Raw genomic sequence first — 18201 nt, 5'->3', positions numbered from 1 at the left:
CAGTTTGTGAACATCTGCAGCCTGTGGGAAGAACATGTATTAGAGAAGGTTGTGCAGGACTATCTCCCGTGGCATCGACCCCATGTTGTAGCAAGAGAGAAGTGTGAGGAGTCTTCCCCCTGCAGGAGTCCAAAGTAGGGTAGAGATGTGTGATTGACTGACTGCAAATCCCATTTTCTGTCCCCCTGCGCCATAGAGGAGGAGGAGGTAGAGAATGTTAGGAGAAATGTTGATCCCACAAAGAAGGGAGGGGTGGAGGGCAGGTGTTTTAATATTTTGTTTTATTTATCATACCTTTCTTGATTGGTAATAAATTAAATTAATTTCCCCAAGCTGAGTCTGTTTTACAACAGTAATGGGTGAGTGATTTTTCCATGTCCTTATCTTGACCCAGGACCTTCCTCTGCCCAGCTGAGAAGAGAGGGGATAGAGCAGCTTTGGCAGGCACCTAGAATCTATCCACAGTTGCTGCACCACAGTAGCAGAGCATGACAAATGAAACTCAAATCTCTTTGTTTGTGCTGCAGATCTATAATGATAAAATTAAGTTTTAAGGTCCCAAAGGCTTCCACAAGGCTGGAACATTTTCAGAGCAAGGCATGTCATGAGGTTCTCTGTGGCACAGTAACTACCCTACAGATAGTAACTGTTTCACCAGGGTAGGAAGTGCCGTGTTCCTGTCCTTCTCAGCAGCATCACTCTTTTGTATGAAACATTCATGCCAAAATCTGAAAGTGGTCCTCTGACTTGCTGCTTGGGAAAGAGCAGAGAGGAGCAGGTGCCCTAAGGCTGAGCAAGGCTCCTGGCACTGCGGTAGCTGAGGTGCCAATGAGATGTGTTAGAAAGATTGCAGCCTTAAGGGGCCTGATGCTAGGATATAGGGCACCTCTGTTGTGTGTATGGTTCTGCTGCCTTACAGGGCCCACGCTGCTGATGATTTGGTGTGCTGGAGGGGTTCATTCTGGCAGTGAGTTTGGGTGGCCTTTGTGCTAGCAGGGCCCCAAGCTGTGTGTGTGCACCCCAGGGTGCTGCTCTGGTGGTGTCCAAGGTTGCCCATGCTTGCGCCATGTGCATGGCATCCTCCAGCCCATAGCTCCCTGTGCTTGTGGCTGGGTGACTAGGACCTGCACTTGACATGAACTTTGCTGCTCTGATGCTCCCCCACTGTTTTCTGTGTTCTAACCAAGGTAATTTTATTTTGCATGTACGCATGTCTCCACCTGTGAAGTTCAGATACCTACCTCCTTTATAAGAACACTTTGTGGTCTATCAGTGAAAATTGCTGGTGAATATGAGCAATTTTCTATTTGAGAACTTTTAAGGTAATATTAACTACCAGAAAGAAATAAAGTTGTTTCTTACTTTCACTGGGAAATTTATGTACTATTCAAGTATTTGTTATCTTTTTATAGTAGTTATTGTCCTTTAATCCTGTCATTGTGTAATAGCATCCTGTGTTAATATTGTATATGTTAATAGAACATTGGCAAACATGGAGTTTCTATAAGTTCATCTTGTCATAATTCACAAATCTGTTCCTCTTTTAAAGGACTTTACCCCTGCATAGTACTTTATAAAAAGGGTATGCAAATTATCTCTTTCTTTCTAGGCAGGGGAGTTCATACTTAATGTAGGAATTTACAATATTCCTATGTAGTATGCATGACTAATTCTAGAATACAAGAAATGTGATTCCACTTTCAAACATTTAAATACATGACTGACCCTCATTTTCATAGGGCAAACCAGGAAAATACGATACAAACTGAAAAGGAGTATAAGACCAGTGTCCATTGCAAACAATTAAATCAAAGATGTATAGGCAAAAAAGAATAAACAAGAAAATCAAACATACATAAGCATAATTTATTTTTCCCATCAGATTCATTATTTTTGAGGCTTATTCTCTTGATTTTTGAGTCCTGGGATTGATGCAACTGGAGTATTTTGTAACTTTGAAACTTCCAGTTCCAAGTCAATTTTTTTTATTGTCTTATTTTCCTACAATCTTTTGAGGTTCAATATATTGTGGATATCACAAGAAAAGCGAAAGGTGGTTTTGATGCCTTGACAGGCCACCTAGAACAGAGGCCAGAGAGTTAAAGGAATAAAGTAGGTATTTATTAAAAGGCCTTCAAAGGATACAACTTGGGCAGTACAAGAGCCTGGTCAAGGCTACACCCAAGATGGACAATGGATCACAAGTTTTTAGACTTTTATAAGTTTTGGTCCACTTACATATTAGGGTTAAGCTTCAGATTATGAAGTCCCATTCACCCAGATTGCTCTTCTCAATTCACTGTTTATAACTTTTGAGCCTGGAGCTGCAACAGTGTTCTTGGGTCTCGGGCTGGAAAAGGATTGTTTTGTCTAACTAAACTGTGAGGAGAACGTGCTAATACTTTATATGAAGTTCAGAGTTATCTACTGCTGCAGTACAGAATCTGGAAAACTGAAAGCTAAAACTTAAAGCATCATTTTAACCACAGAACAGAATTGTTCACATGATGGAAAGCAGTCATCTCAGACTTCTACATATTTGTTTGTCATGGTTGAATATTAGCCTCATGGATTATTTTGTCCCTTGTCAAGGAAGTATTTGGCCTCAGCTGTTGTTACTACATAGTTTGTGAAGAGTACTCAGCAAACCTCTCTGGATTCCAGATATGGTTGGAGGCTCCAGCCTTCTTCATCTTTCCCACCTGCTCAGGGTGCCCCAGTACTGTCTCTGGTAACTTCTAGATGCTGAACTCATTTTTTATTTTAAAAGTTTAGTGGCAACAGATATATGAGCCAATAAGAGTAATCATTCTAAAAATATTATCTCACAGAATCACAGAGTAAACTAGGCTGGAAAAGACCTTTGAGTTTGCTGAATCTGACCTGTGACCCAACATTACCTTATCAGCTAAACCATGGCCCTGAGTACCTCATCAATTCTTTTTTAAACACCTCCAGGGATGGTGACTCAACCACATCCCTGTGCAGCCCATTCCAATGCTGAAGCACTCTTTCTGTGAAGAATTTTTTTCTGATGCCTAGCCCTGGTGCAGCTTGAGGCTGTGTCCTCTCATCTTGTCATTGGTCACCTGGGAGGAGACCTACCCTCACCTGGCTACAGCCACCCTACTGGAGTAGAAGGCATATTTCCCAAAGTCATTCCTTTCCCTACACTGTTTTCTGTATGAAGTGACCTAGAGGTTTTGCTGGAAAGGGGAGCTGTTCTATTTGTCTCACTGGCCAGCATTCCAGTCATTCCCAAGGGACATGCCATCCAGCAGGAAGCTGGGCTGCTGGTGTCTCCTGTGGGTCCCTGTGTGCCAGGTGCAGTGTATCATCTTTCATAGAGGGCAATGGAAGAAATTGCTGTATTTGCTGGAGGAAGTGGGAAGCAGGAGCCTGCAGGAGGGCTGAGAGCTGTGAAAGGGTAAGAGGAGAGCTGACATCCCTGCAGAAGCATGGCACTGCTGGGAAGGGCAGCCAGAGACCACAGGAGGGATCTTGCTGAGGAGCCATCTGGCCACCAGAGAGGTGGTGCCTTAGTTGAGCTGAAAATGAGCCCAAGAGAGCAGCCCCACATGACAGTGACAGAGCCAGCAGAGCACAGGGCTGTGCTAACACTCTTCTGCTTTTACTCTGTCGCATTTTGATTGGGGGTGAAGGGGAATGTGGAGGTTAACAGAGGAGCTGTTTTCATTGTAATATTTATACAGATGAAACCTGACATTAAAGCTTGAAAGCCTTTGAAGGCCAATCTCTGTGGGGTACTTCCTTCAAGAAGGAGATATCTCAGCAGCTTTACTTACTCCCTCTGGCTGCTGCACCATCCTGTCTCATCTGGACTCTCCCATCTTGCTTTCTCTTGCTTTCTCCCCCATGTGTCTCCAGAGAGGAGGGGCAGAGGAGTTGATGAGACTGAGCAGTGAGGAACTGGAGGAGAGAAGGAGCAAAACACATTAAAGAGGGAGGGAGGGAGGGAGGAGCACAGACAAATAGTTGTGCTCTGCAGGAAGAAGATACAGTGTTAGGTAATTGTGTTTTACTTTGACAGAACATAACACATGCTGTAAAAGGTGAATTCATACCAGCAGTAATAAACATAAGTGACCTGCAAATTACAATAGTAGGTGTGGTTTTGCCCTCAGGTAAATATCTTAGTTCTTTTATGCATTTTGATTTCCAGTTTTTGAGCATACAGTAGACACATCATAGTCTTAAACAGCCCAAGCACCTTGGCTAAATTTGTATGTGTATCAGGGATTACTGCTGAATTCAGTGTGGATTTGTTTGCAAAGAATGGAATGTTCAGTCATAGAAATTTTGCATAATCTTGCATGATAATGTCTAAAAAGCAATAGGCAGAGGTATATTCAGTCAGTGAACTCATCTGATCAGTGCACTTCCACAGACTGTTATTTTTTGTGGAGATCTTTCACTGTCAGAATGTACCTCTTTTAGTAAAGTTAAGGCTTCAGTAACTTCCATAAACTATTCATAGAGAGAGTCTTATGCAACTGCACATGCTCAAAAAATAGAGGGGAGAAATATGAGCATGAGTGCACTCATTAAGTTGTTTTGTGATGGTTCTTTCTAGTGATGGGTCACAGGTAGCAGTGTGAACTTTAAACAGAAGAAAGAAATGTTATAGTGAATATAAGAAAGTAAAAGTAATATTTTGCAAGCATGCTGTTAAAACAAGAGGTCACGCAGGAGAGTGTCTGGGGTGGAAATGTAGCTGTGTAAGCCTGAATGCTAGTATTTAAATTATCACCACATGCAAGTATGTATTTTCACTTTTTGTCTTTCCTGAGTCATTTTACCATGTTTTAGCATTTCTTTTCTTTGCATTGATTACCTTTGTATTCCTTCTGCTATCACAGTGGTATCTTTTACCTGGGTCCTTGCTTTCAGGACATTTTCTATAAGTAGTTTCTAATGAATGTCAAGTTGATTTCCAGAACATGGTCCCTGGAGAATTTCTTTACAAAAAGTCTGAATATGGCTACGTATGAAATTTCCTCCCTGATTAGAAGCTGTAAGTGCAAAAAGCTAAGAAAAAAATAGTTTCATAAACTAAAACTGCCAGTGAGCCCATATTCAGGCTACCAGAGCTTTAGATTACAACAATGTGCTTCACATACAGCTATTTGGTAGTTGCAGCTTCCTATTAACCATCATGCCCCCTCTGAAACATAGATTATTAATATTTATCAATTCCAACATACTATGGGCCTGAATAACATGGAAGCTGCCATCATCTGATAGTCCTTTGCTGTCACAGTTTAAGTGGGGCTGCTTAATTGCTTAATTGGGAATTTTTGGTGAACAGTATTTTTGGTATGGGAGTCTTCACTTTTTAATTCAGTTCTTCTCTTCAGTTCTTCATTGACCTTCCTTCTATTTGTGTTCTAAGTTGGTAAAGTTTCTTCTGACATTGCACTCAGAAAGGGAAGAAAATCATTAGGATTAAGGATTTTATTCTCTTTCTCAGAGTGCAGCACTTTGATGCTATTACACGTTTTGTGATTTCCCCCTTAAAGTCTTTCCTCTGCAGTCAGATGTCCTCCAAGGCATTTGATAATTTTAGATCATCTCATGGAAATGTCAGTTTTAGACCCAAGGCCTGTACCTCCCCAAGTATTTTGTGTAAAGCCAAGTAAGGATGTCTTTATATAAAGGACAAAATTTGTAGTTCTTAAATTGAATAAGTCAGTAATACATCCTTCCCTTAGAATCTAGCATGCTCAAAGGACCAAGATTTAATGACAGGTTGGGACACAAGCTGTACCTAGTGCAGCTCAGCAGAAGCAAGTCAGTGAAATGAAGCAGTCAGTCCTGAGGACTCGAGGTTTGTAGGGGCAGTGCTTTGGATTAGGTTGGCTCTCATGGGCAAATTGCCTTTTGCAGCTGGAGCATCACTAGGTGACCTCTGGGAATGTGTATTCCCACTGTGTCCATTGTGCCCTCACAGACTGCTGCAGAACATGAGTACGAGCACAACCTATGGGTATGGTCTGGAGATAAGCCTTGTAAGCAGACTCCTAAGCCCAAAGTAAAATGATAATCTAAGAGCATTGCAGTTGCTTTATTTGTGAAATGTATCAAGTGCATCAAATGACCCACAACATGCACATAACACTGGCATTAGTGGAAGGAGGCAAAGAGAGAGATAATAGAGCTCACATTTATCTGCATCCGTGTCTGACTGTTGTTTAGCATGAGTGAAGTATGCAAAATTGGTACTCAAAATGCCTTGATTCAACACATTCCTAGAGCTTACTTCTTTCAGTGCCCTGCTGTTGCCCGGGAGTAAGCCATGTGTTTCTTTTTCTCTACACTCTTCTTTTGCAAATAGACTTCATTCCTGCATTTCTCACTAAAGTCCTAGAGCATACTTTGGATTGGATCAATAACACTAATTCAAGACCTTATTTACTAACTGCTACTCAGCAAATCCCCTCTTATAGATTTGTCTTTAAGAGCTTTGTAGAATCACCCAAATCACTTAGACATTCATGACAGCTTCTTCAAAATAAGTATTCTGTATTTTCCCAGAGGAGTAGAACAAAGAAAATAGCACTGAAACACCAGAAAGTTTACACACATATTCATTGTCCTTAAACCCATAGCTTTTGCTAGGTCGGGTAGGTAAGCATTGCTTGTTTCAAAGCACCCCCTTGTGCAGGCAGTCGGTAAAACAAGTTGTACAAGAAGCTTCTGGCTCCCTGACACCTTGATCTGCGTGGGTCATGATCAGCATTTTCCGAGTCACCCACCCTGCTTCATCTGCCACAGAGCTCTTTTGTTCAATGGTTCGTGTCCAGGGACTTCCTGAGGTTTCAAACTGCTCAGCCTGGTCAAACTGGTACAATATGGATGGAGGTAGTCTTCAAACTGTAGGTTCCCACTGTTGTCCACTGGTAAAATAGAATTCTTTGAAAATCTGGTATAACCATGGGTAAAGTCCAACTGAAATCGATCAGTATGGATCTTCAATATTAGCCGCTGCACAAAAAGAAATTTCTTACACTGTTGATAAGGTTTTTATAGATATTAGTCACAGTTGGTAAACAGGATCCTTAAAAATAAAAGGCTGCAGATTTGAGTCTTCCGAATTGACTAGTGACTTCAGTCTGTCCACCTGACAATGACTTTATAGAAAGATAGCTTTTGAAACCTTATCTTTTCCAAATTTAAGGCTCTTCTGGTACCATCATAAATTGGGGAACACAGGTAGAAAAACTCTCAAAGTCTTTAGTAATTCTGGAAAATTTTGTCAATATTATGTAAAATGATTAACATTTTAAAATATCATGCTTTTAAAAGAAAACAAACATCTCTTCAAAGCCAATGACAGCTGTATGTTTCACTTGTCCAAAATCTATTATTTACGTCCATTGACTGGGCCATCTCTGTCGACAACAATGTTCAAATGGGCCATTTCTTTGACAGAGATCGTACACTTCTATTGGGAAAAATAATCCATTCCTTTTGGTTTTGAATTTTGCAGTGGTTTTGTAAATGTCCAGATTTTGTGCTGCCTCCATTTTTTTATTTTAGTGGTTATGCTTTGTTTAATAAAAAAAGTTAGCAGATTTTTTCTGAAGAGGTAAGTGAGGAATTCTGCATAGCTCTTGGTGTCTCAGATATTAATTCAGTGATCATTTAATTGCATCACAAGAGCTATTGGTTGAAATTAAATTACAAACAGATGAGAGCAGACAACACATTGTAAAAAATAAGCTGAGGTGTCTGCAAGTGTTTCAGATGTTTCCCAAGGTACCCTACATTGTTCATGCTTCAGAGAACCAAGGCAGCAGTGCCAGAATACCACCTGATACAACACTTTCAGCACAAAGGCACTTGAATTCACTACCTACACAAGCTTTTTCATCTGCAGGATGCATATGTGTTTGTCCTGTTAATGCCTACATTCCCTGTCTCCTCAACCCATTGATTCTCACAGTTTACCTGCTCATGCTGTGTTCCTCTTACCTCACAGAGTGGCATCCTCCTGGCAGAACCCCATCCCATATTGTTGCTACTCCCCATATTCATGCTTCAGGCACTGCAAACAAATCAGTGAAACAAAAAGCTGATAAATTTGGGTGCATCATTGATTTCCTTTTATCATCACTCCTGTGGATTATCTTAGATACAGTGTTATGTAAATGCTGTTTCAGACTAAGTACGTGTGAAGTTTAGAATTTGAGTAGAGCACATAGTTTTTGTGAAAGATGATGGGTTTACATTTCTGAGTGCTGGGTAAAAAAAAAATATGTAAAAGCATCAATTGTGCTACAAAATGGTACTACACCAGATATGAAGACAAAATTAAATACTAATGCATGAAATACAGATTTTAAGTTGTGATAAGTGCAGATCTAATGCAGCTTTAACTGCAGAATTGCTGCTGCTGACTTCATAAAATACATCCCATAAACAGCTGCTAATCTATTCACCATTTGTGTCCTACCATTCATTTGTTTAGTAATCAGTTCTCATTTGTTCTACATATGGTACAGCTTTCCTTTTATAGCAGCTGCATTTAATGAACAATTGGAGGCACAAAAATATTACAGAAATATTTAACTATTCTCCTAGATTTTTATCTGTCATTAGGGTCGTTTCAATTAAAGTTAGAAAATAAGTTCATTAAATATAGAGTAAGGAAGGTGTAGGTGCTCTGTCATGTTCCTGAACTGGTAATTTGTAGTGGAAGTTCCGGTGACTATGCTTTGCACTCCTCTTAGCTCCTTTAGGCAATTAATTTTCTCTATTTATACCATCCATTCCCTTTTGTGATTCACTGACGTCAACATGTCAAATTTGATTCACTTTTTGGCTTTGCTCTGTAGCTCTGTATCATATTAGAGACCTTTAGGTAATGTACTGAGTATCTTGCAGACCAACTGAGTACATTTCAAGATTTTAGAAAATGACAGTTTACAAGATTTAAAATTTTGTCAGGTGCTCTGCTTAAATGTGGGAATCAGTAGTCGCTAGAGCTGATTTGTGTGAAGATAATTGCCTTCTGGAGTACTTAAGTGTCATCTTAATTGCTTTTTTCCAAAAATTCTGATCTTTAACAGGAACATTTTATGCTAGTAAGTGTTCTCTTATTTATTCATGCTTCAGCCATGTCCTGCAGCCTGAACTTAATGAAAAACTGTAGCACAGTCTTTTGTTTATAGGAGAGTATAGGTGAGAATACAGCTGAAACTTTGCTAGTGTTTAGGGCATGATGCCAGCTAGGGCAAATGCCCGTGGATTGGACAGCCCTCTGTCCTTGGTCTGTCTACACTGGTGACCTTGACCTGCAGCTATTGCGAGGAATCTGCAAATCTGTCAAGTGCAGCAGTGGGCAGAGGAAAAGGGCTGTTCATTAGAACTGACTGCTTGGATCAGACACCATTCCAGAAAAGGGAAATTTCCAGTCAGTTCCACGCGATTCAGCCACAATGCCAGGTGGGTTGGGAAGACGATTAAAGAAAGAAATGAGTAATTGCTTAAATGTGCTGAGCATTTTACAGGTTGCACAGAGTAAATATTTTGGATATACTCTTTTCAGATGGTTGATGAATCAAAATAGCTGCAGGTGAGTTTGATATGTGTCACCAGGCTTGTATATAGATAGATGTGTTAAATTGGCTTTGTATGGACAAATGCTCAGCTGGGAGAAATATATAAATGATGACAGCATATTTTAGAAAGGATCTCAGGTATTTCTGCCAGGCATTTTCATTGAAAAAGGCTTAGCTGTGAGAGAAATGTGCTTGTTTCTAAATTTAACCCTACTAACAGTTTACCACCTTCTTTTTGTGTGTGTGTCTTTTTCTCTTCCAGTGCCACCTTGGGCCTTAATAGCCATAGCCATAGTTGCAGTCCTATTAATCCTGACCTGCTGCTTTTGTCTCTGTAAGAAATGCTTGTTCAAAAAGAAGAACAAGAAGAAGGGAAAGGAGAAGGGAGGGAAGAATGCTATTAACATGAAAGATGTTAAAGATTTAGGGAAAAGCATGAAAGACCAGGTAAAGTAACTCTCCGTTTCTTGAACTTTTGGGTTGCATTTGAAGGTTTCTGTTTGATGTGTCTAGAAAAAGCTGTGCTTGTTGTCTCAGTAGTAGCTCTGTGAAGAGTGGACTGATTGACAACATCTTCTCAGTGGTATCACAAGGGCTGAGTCTGGGTGTGGCACCACTGATGAAGCAGCCAGCCAATTTCCCTGCTCTGCTAAAAACAGAGCAGGCATTTAGTGACTCATCCTTAAGGGGTGAGTTTATCAAGGGTGTCCTGCTTGCTTCAAAATGAAGCAACTGTGTGCAATTTTCACTGTACTTTCTTTCAGGGCCAATGTTTATGTATCTTTATATGTCTTACTAGCAGGATTTCTGAGATTGCATGATAAAGAAAAGTAGTTGTGAACTCTGAATTTCTTTTTACACAAAAGTTCAAGCTGAGAAGGAAACAATAGTATAGAGGCTAAAATGAGAGTCAGGAGCAAGGAGAAATAATGAAAAAGAAAAACCACAGGGACATTCAACACAGTGATGTTTGGAGAATTCATTTTGTTCTAGAGAGGAGAAGATTAAAGATAACAGGCCATACTTGGAACTGTAAGTCAACTGAGTAACTTTGAGAAGATTAATATAATGCCCTTTGAGAGCAGCATAATTTTTATAAGGGCAGAAGAGCTTGTCCTTCAGATCCGCTTGGTGGAAGAGAAGCAGAGGTTGCGGGGCTTAATACTAAGGGCCACAGACTCAACTAATACCTTCCTGAGAGAAAACAAAGCTTTTTATTCATGGGAGTTTTGCTCTTCCTGGAGCAAACTGTTTGGAATGAGCAGCAGAATGAGGAAATAAACATGAAGTATCTGCTTGTCCTCAAAGCTCAGAGATTTCCTAAGCTAAGAAGACAAAGGGCTAGATTTTTCAAAAAGGAAGGACTGAAGAAATTTAGAGAATTGCTTTGCAAACCCTCATAAGTAGAAGCAAATAACTTTAATTGCATAGTCAAGTCTGTGTTCCCAAGACTCCCGGGAGGTTGAGCTAGAGCAGTACAGGAGTGATAACCCAGTCAAAAAGAGAGAATAAAAGCATGTTCAGGAATAGGGAGATGATTTCACAAGTTGGGATATAGCATAGAAGAAAGCTGAGCTGAAGGCAGGTTGATCAGAAATACAAGTCAGAGCTGGGAACCTGAGAACTAAGGCCAGCTGGTCAGGGACAAGAGCCAAGAAGAGAATCTTAAAGCACGGCAGCTAAAGAGGCCCATGGCCCAGTGCAGAACAAGTGGTGAAATGCCACTGCTCAGTGAGGGAACAGCCAGCAGTGTGGCTCATCAGCCAGTCTTAAGGGTCCTGGAATAGGTTCGCATGCTTTTCCAGGCAGGTAGGGTGTAGTAGGGGGAGAGCAAGATCAGGAAGTGAGGTGAGGGTGAGAAAGCCTTACAAGTCTGATGACCAGCTGCAATCGATCACATAAGAGGAGTCCAAAAGGAGCACAGATAAGGGGAGGAAAATAATGGATAAGTGTAGAGCTATCCACGTCATTTCCAGTTTCAGTTTCAGAGAGAAGAGGACAAAGAGCAAATGCTGGAGACCCTTACATCCCCATTGCAAGTGGAGTACTTTAGATACTGCGCTGGTGTGCAGTTTTAACCCTGGTTCCTCCTGGAGATTCAGTGCTTTGTGTGCCACACTGGTGTACTGGAGTGTGTGGCACCAACACAAGACAAATTCACACCTGAGAAAAACATTGTCAGTACACAAAATCACCAGTGTAGGTGGAGGTATTCCAAGGTTAGAAAGATTAGTGAGACTGAGCTCAAGAAATACCAGAGCAGAAATTTTGAGCTCTCTCTTGAAGAAGATACTATGCTGCTGGTTTTTTTCTCCATATGATGAATGTGACACCAACTCCTTCTCTTAAAGCACTTTGATTTAGCATTCATCCCTGTATTTATAGACTTTGTTCTGAGGTATTAATATTAAGAAATTGTGAGATATTTTCCCTTAAATGTATGGAAAATCAGGTCATCACTTGTTGGCTTATTCTAGGCTACTGTAAGCTAGCTCTCCCATTGAACCCAGAATAATTTGGAAGAACTGCTTTGATTATGCTGATGGAAAAATTTCTGGAGAACTTTGTTATGTCCTGCTAATGATAATGAACCTATTACTTTCTCATAGGATAAATAAAGTGCAATTTGTTTATTGATATTTATGTGGAATTTGTTCCATATCATGTAAGGCCTTTGTTGTATTTACAATGTATTATTAAGTGTTTTTAATTATATTCATTAGGACCTGGATAAATGACCATGGATTCTTGAAAAACAAGTATTTGAAATGCAAAAATACATTATTTTATTAATATTGAGCTCCATTTGTATCTTTTTAATGGGAAAATTTGATAAAAAGCTGAATCCTGCATCTTTTGTCTACAAAAAGATCTCAAATTTTGAAATGTTGCACAGATAGGTATATTAAGATTATTCCATTCAAAATACTTGGTATAGTTATTTAAACCTACATTTGCCTGGATATTTCGGGATTTAACTAGCATGTTTTGTTTTGCACAGTTAAACCTAAGGAGGGTAGATTCACAGTTGGTGTAGATTTCAGACCTTTAATAAGTAGATCACCAGCTCTCCAGCTACCTCTCCTCACTGTCTGGGATTTCAAACTCAGGCTGAAAGTTTCTTTAATTCACACCTTAAATTCATTTCTAGCAGTCTGACAGTGTACAGACTGTAAGTCCTTAGCATTCAGTAACTTTTGCCAGCTTGATTCCTAATGCAACATTTTGGTTGTCATTTTTTCCTGTATGATGTGTTTCTTATTCTAACAGTTAATCTCCACTTACCAAGAGATTAATCTTCACTTACTAGCTGAACTCAAGGCAATGCTAAATCTAATGTACTTCAGTTAAAAGAATTGAAGCATTTTAGAGGCTCTGGCATAAAACAGAAAGGGGAATAATAAGAATGCCTTTTAGCTCTTCAAAGAAGCAAATTGTTAAAAAAGTAGTTGAAGAGTAAGATGTAAATCTAATGTCATTATAAAGGGCAACATATAGTACTAATCTTGTCAAAAACTAAAAACTTACTTCAGTCATTGTTAGGCCTGAAACTGCAAGTGGTAGTTACTTCTGCCTTCAGCTAAAAGTGCACAATAGCAGTTGCTAGTGATGTGGCATCTTGCAGGATCCTAGTTCCCTAGGCACACGAAGTTGGAAGAGAGTGCCATTTGGTAAACTGAAAGCAACAGTTCCTGGAAATGAAATTTTTATCTTAGTCTGGATTTTTTTGTTGAGGAGAACTTCTGAACTACTTTTATTCATGCCTATCCATGGCAAATCATTATAGAGCTATGTAACTTGGCATAGTTTAAGATCCTTTTGAAATAGAGTCTCAGTCAGCTCAAGTCGCACATTGATAGCTAGATATTACAGAAAGGGGAATAAATTTTTTGTCTCTTTTAGAATATTTGTGCTTCAAAATATCCACTTCCCTAAACACAATTCAAAAGAGAAATTGTCTTTATATGAAGATGATCAAAAGATGTAGCTGAGGTAGGATGGGAGATAAGTTTAAAATGAGGTTGGGTTTCCAGTCTTGAGACCTATTTCCAAGGCTTACTTTTTCAAGTCGAGTATGCAGCTCTACCAAAGGCCCCTGGGAGGATTAGATTCCTTCTAGGGAAGGCAGAACTGTTAATGAATGTACACCTGTAAAAAAGGTCATTTCTCCATGTTTTCTACTAATGTTTGTGTGTGGATGTTTTAATTTTTATTTCTTCCTCCTCTGTCCTCCTTGTCAATGTTGTGTCTCATGACTGTTCTGGATTGTCACTTGCGGTAGGTTTATTTTGCTCTTTGGACGCACTTAGACTTAAGCTCTCATGCATAGTTTCCTGACAGCTCTGTCTCCTTAGCAGAGATGGACGTGTAGTAGCTTTGATACACACATCAAGAGGCTGAACTAAATTGATTGGGTATTTTTTGGTTGGATATATATTTGGGGAGGCTGGAGGAGAGCAGAAGAAAAGAGTTTGTCATTCTTTCTACAGTTAAAATACTAAGTCAAACTGTACCAGAAAGCTCAAGTTTAAAATTGATCGGCACATAAAAATAACTTGCTGATTATATTTCCTTTTATTATAAATGTCACCATATCAAAAGTAGACAGAAGTAATGTGTATTTTTAATGTCTTAGTTTCTAAGTGTTGCTAAATTGACTGCTACCTCATGAAACTTGCTGTGGGCTCTCACATCTCAGTACAGTGTTCAGGCATTAAATTGTTAGTGTTCCATACCAAAGTTTTTTAAGTGGTCTTAGTACAGATTTCTGTTGGTGCAACCTAGTGACAGCTGGCTCTGGTGTTTTCATGAGATTTTCCCATCACAGTTTTCATCTTCATAACTTTCAGTCTCTACTAATGCCCCTGGTGGCTCCCACTACTTTTTTTCTTTGAGGGGCAAAAAAAAAAGGCCCTGAAGACTCTGCTTCAGAGATGGTGTAATAGCTGCAGATTTATTATGTCTGGATTTAATGTGTTGGTACAGCAAAATTCTTGATTAAACTCAGCCTGTGGGCTAAGAAAAGGAATGAGCATAATCATTCATGAACAGCACTACTGAGAACTTACTAAGATTTAGCCCTGTTACTTGGATAATAATTGTTGTGGTCTGAACATTTTATGAGGTCAGAAAGCATTTGTAGAAAAGGAGATTTAATAATTTCATCAGGCTAAAACACTGTATCTAGTAAAGAATTTTTTGCTTAGAATGTGTGTGTTAGGTGAAACAGGAGATTTGGTATTAGGTGTATGTACTACAGCCTTGGGTGTGAGTAGTATATTCTTGGCTCTGCTGCTGACTTACTGTGTCCTTCAGTCAGCCACTTGACTTCTCTGTATGTTTGTTTTTCCTTTACCTAGGTCTTCCTTTTACATTGGGGTTATGTACTAACTTAGAATATTCTGATTAATGTTCCTGTCTGAATAGCAGGTGTTGTAGGGTGACATGACAGTGAGAGCTGCAATTGCAGCCACCCAAACTCCAACATATGATGTTTTTTTTAGACTGATTCACCTTATGATTCTAGCTGTTGATCATCCAACACCCTTGCCCTCATGTAGACAAAATACTGAAGGAACAAGATTTTTAGTGTTAGGTGCCCTGAAATATTCCAAAGTAGAGTGCATTGACTTTGGAGCATGAAGACAATAGCCCAAATGAAGTCAGGATAATCCACACTGACACCTAGAGAGCCTGGATTTCGTTTGAAGCAACTCAAGCCTTTATTGCCAGAAAAAAATCCAAGAGGGTCTTTCTGAGGGACAGGAGCTCTGTTGCTGGCAGTGGTCTTTTCTTCTGCAGTATTTGGTTACGTGCTTGTTTGTTTTCCCAGCTGGATGCCTGGGAACTAGTGAGGTGTTTATTCCACAGTGCTGCTACCTGGTGTCAGCATGCCAGTCCCCACTTGTTGTCATCTTCAGCCCATGGTGGCATTAATGCTCACTGTGGCTCATCCACAGTTCAGTGAGACATCCTAATTCACACTCAGAAAGATGATGTGCTGCAGAGCAGCTGCAGAGGGTTAGTCAGAAACACTGGGGATGAGTCTTTATAGAAAACAAGCCCAGTAAGTTTACTGTGGCAGTGGAAATGGATTGACTGAGTCCTGTTTGTACATTAATTCAATTTCAGCCTTGACCAGTAGTCCTGCTTTTTCACCTGCCTCAAAGACAACTTGCAGTGGGCATAAAACTTCCTGAAAAATATGAATAACATGTTTATGAAGATAAAATGTTATAGGTGAGTGTTTGTGTTCTGCAAATAGGTTTTCTGTAAAACTCTTTTGAAATTTAGATTTATATTAGATTTCAGAAGCCTGAAAATATGGAAGCAATAGCTGTGAGACACAAGACTGGACTTATTTGCATTCCTGTCTCTTCCTCTCAGTCACTCGCAAGAAAACATAGGACCCTGCTTTGCATGCTTCCCGAGTTTCTTTTCCTCCTTCGTTAAACTATTTTTTTCTGTAAAGGAATTAATTTGTCATTTCTTTTGTAACCTATTGTACTGTTAGGGGTACATGAAGGTGCAGATCCTACTCATTCTTTTACATGTCTTGTTTTCTATAGTGAAGGTCTTACCACTGGAACCTTCCATTTTCAAGGATGTTTTTTGCATTTCTTGATTAACAGACCAAATTGGAGTTCTTTATTCAAGACCAGAGTCTGCAAGTTCCTAATGAGTGGCATTTAGGAAGTAAGCAATTAGTCCTTAAATTAAATTACTTGAATCAGACTCTCAAGACATTTACCTATATCCACAGACTGTACAGAGAGCTAAACTCCTACACTATGTCTGAAATTAATGGGTATGCATAATCTATGACAAGACCAGCAGTTCATATTAATGAGGTATATGTTTTTAAAACATTAAAATAAAAACTAAATATTTGGGAATATTTAATAATTTTCTTTTTAAGCAAGGATATTTACTCTTTACAAATACGAATAGCTGACAGCCTTCAAATATGAGAATATCGGGTACCTCATAAAGTCCTATTTAGAAGATGGTCAGACAATCATCTTCTTATCTCTTTTTAAGGACCTAAGCCAGTAGAACAGGTCTGTGCCAACTTTTTCTCCATAGATCAAAGTGGCACTCAGTAAATCATGACTGGCTATATTTAGGTTAATTTTCACTTTCAAATACATGTAGTCCTAATTATATAGTATGACAGATTTTTCCAAACACAAATAAATGTAGTACTCTGAGCGGTCCTCCCAGGTCAAGGAGCCAGCTCTGCCCAAAGCATGCTTCCACCTGGCCCAGTGCCATGGACGTGGGGAGGATGCAGAACAATTGCTGGAGCAGCCGCCCTGGCCAGGCAGCCTGAGGTGCCTCCCACGCACAGCCTGCTGCTGGTGCGGGCAGGCGCTGCTCCATATGGCCGGGGGGGCAGAGCCGGCAGCGCCCCTGCGGCAGCGCCTGCTACCTCTGCTTCACACACATATGGGCCCTGCCTTCAAAGCAGACCCTGACCCACGGGGTGAACTCCCAAAATAGGCTCCCAGCTCTGAGATCAGCTTCATCTTTTTTCAGTCTATAAACACTGGCTATAGGGCTTTATGAAACATTAAAAACACATTGATTTGTGAGCTTAACAGCTCCAACTTAAATGAATGTATTCATATTTTACAATGAACACCTGCAGCATTTTCTGTATTTTTCTGTTGTACCAGATAAAGTTGGTACTTTGGTACCCAAACAATTCAGCAAATGCTTAAGCTGAACATGATGACCTCATGTCATAGAGCTCCTAAAGAAAGAAAACCTTTTGAATAACCCAACGAAGGCCATTTAAAAACTGGATAACAAGCAAGGGAGTAATCAAGCAAGTCAGGGCATTGCATGCTGAACCCAGCAGGTTTTTTTTCATTGTGTGCATCAGTGTGGCCCACTGCTGGTATGTGAGGCCAACATTCTTAGAGCAGTAATGGCAAAGTAGATTTCACAATGACCAAAGCCTGTCGCAGCCACTGGAAACCCAGGCACAACATGCTCTTTAAATTAATTCATGGAGAGAAAGCAGATGCTGAATGAATGAAATATTGCCTTTCCTTCTGAGAGACTGTGATAGAGAACATGTTACAATTGCAGGCTTGTCTGCTTTGTGATAGGGAACCAGATGGAAATTTTTAAAGGCTTTTGTTTTCTCTTGGGATAAAAATTGGCCAGATCAGAATTATGGTGTTCTTGAATGGGAAAGATAATGATAAGAGGTGTACCACCATTAGTGGAAAAGCAGTCATTTCTAGTTGTGGAGGAAAAATTGCCTTTCCAATAAATTCATTGTTGGACATGGCACAGAACATTCTTGCTACAAAATCTTTCTGTTTTCTGTTTCCAGCTCACCAGGCATTGCACAAGCCTGAGGACTGGCCATCATTCAAACATTAAAACAATATTTCCTTCACCGTTCCAAAAGAAATGATGGAGGGGCAGGTGGTGATGGAAATCAGGATAGGAGCATGCACCACGCAGTGAACAAACTTACGGGCTGCAGTCAGTGTTTTGTTTTGCTTCGCAATGTCTCTCCTTCTTGCTTAATGGTAACTTGTTTCCTTAAAAGTGAGGCTGTAGGCCACCCCATAAACAGAAGGAACCCTAAAACCTCTGT

General features: G+C 39.9%; 1 protein-coding gene across 7 annotated transcripts in view; it reads left to right on the top strand.

The window, feature by feature from the left end:
• Positions 1 to 18201, top strand: part of SYT1 (synaptotagmin 1) — a 336909-nt gene that overhangs the window by 238051 nt on the left and 80657 nt on the right. For all 7 annotated transcript variants that reach the window (XM_074539685.1, XM_074539687.1, XM_074539682.1 and 4 more), the window contains one exon: positions 9847 to 10031. In XM_074539685.1, the coding sequence (XP_074395786.1) occupies positions 9847 to 10031 (185 nt within the window). The remainder of the gene's footprint in view (positions 1 to 9846; positions 10032 to 18201) is intronic.

Source organism: Zonotrichia albicollis, chromosome 4 (genome assembly GCF_047830755.1).
Source record: "Zonotrichia albicollis isolate bZonAlb1 chromosome 4, bZonAlb1.hap1, whole genome shotgun sequence".
Taxonomy (NCBI): Eukaryota; Metazoa; Chordata; class Aves; order Passeriformes; family Passerellidae; genus Zonotrichia; species Zonotrichia albicollis.
The sequence above is the reverse complement of the archived record's forward strand: the minus strand, read 5'-3'. Positions and strand labels throughout refer to the sequence as shown.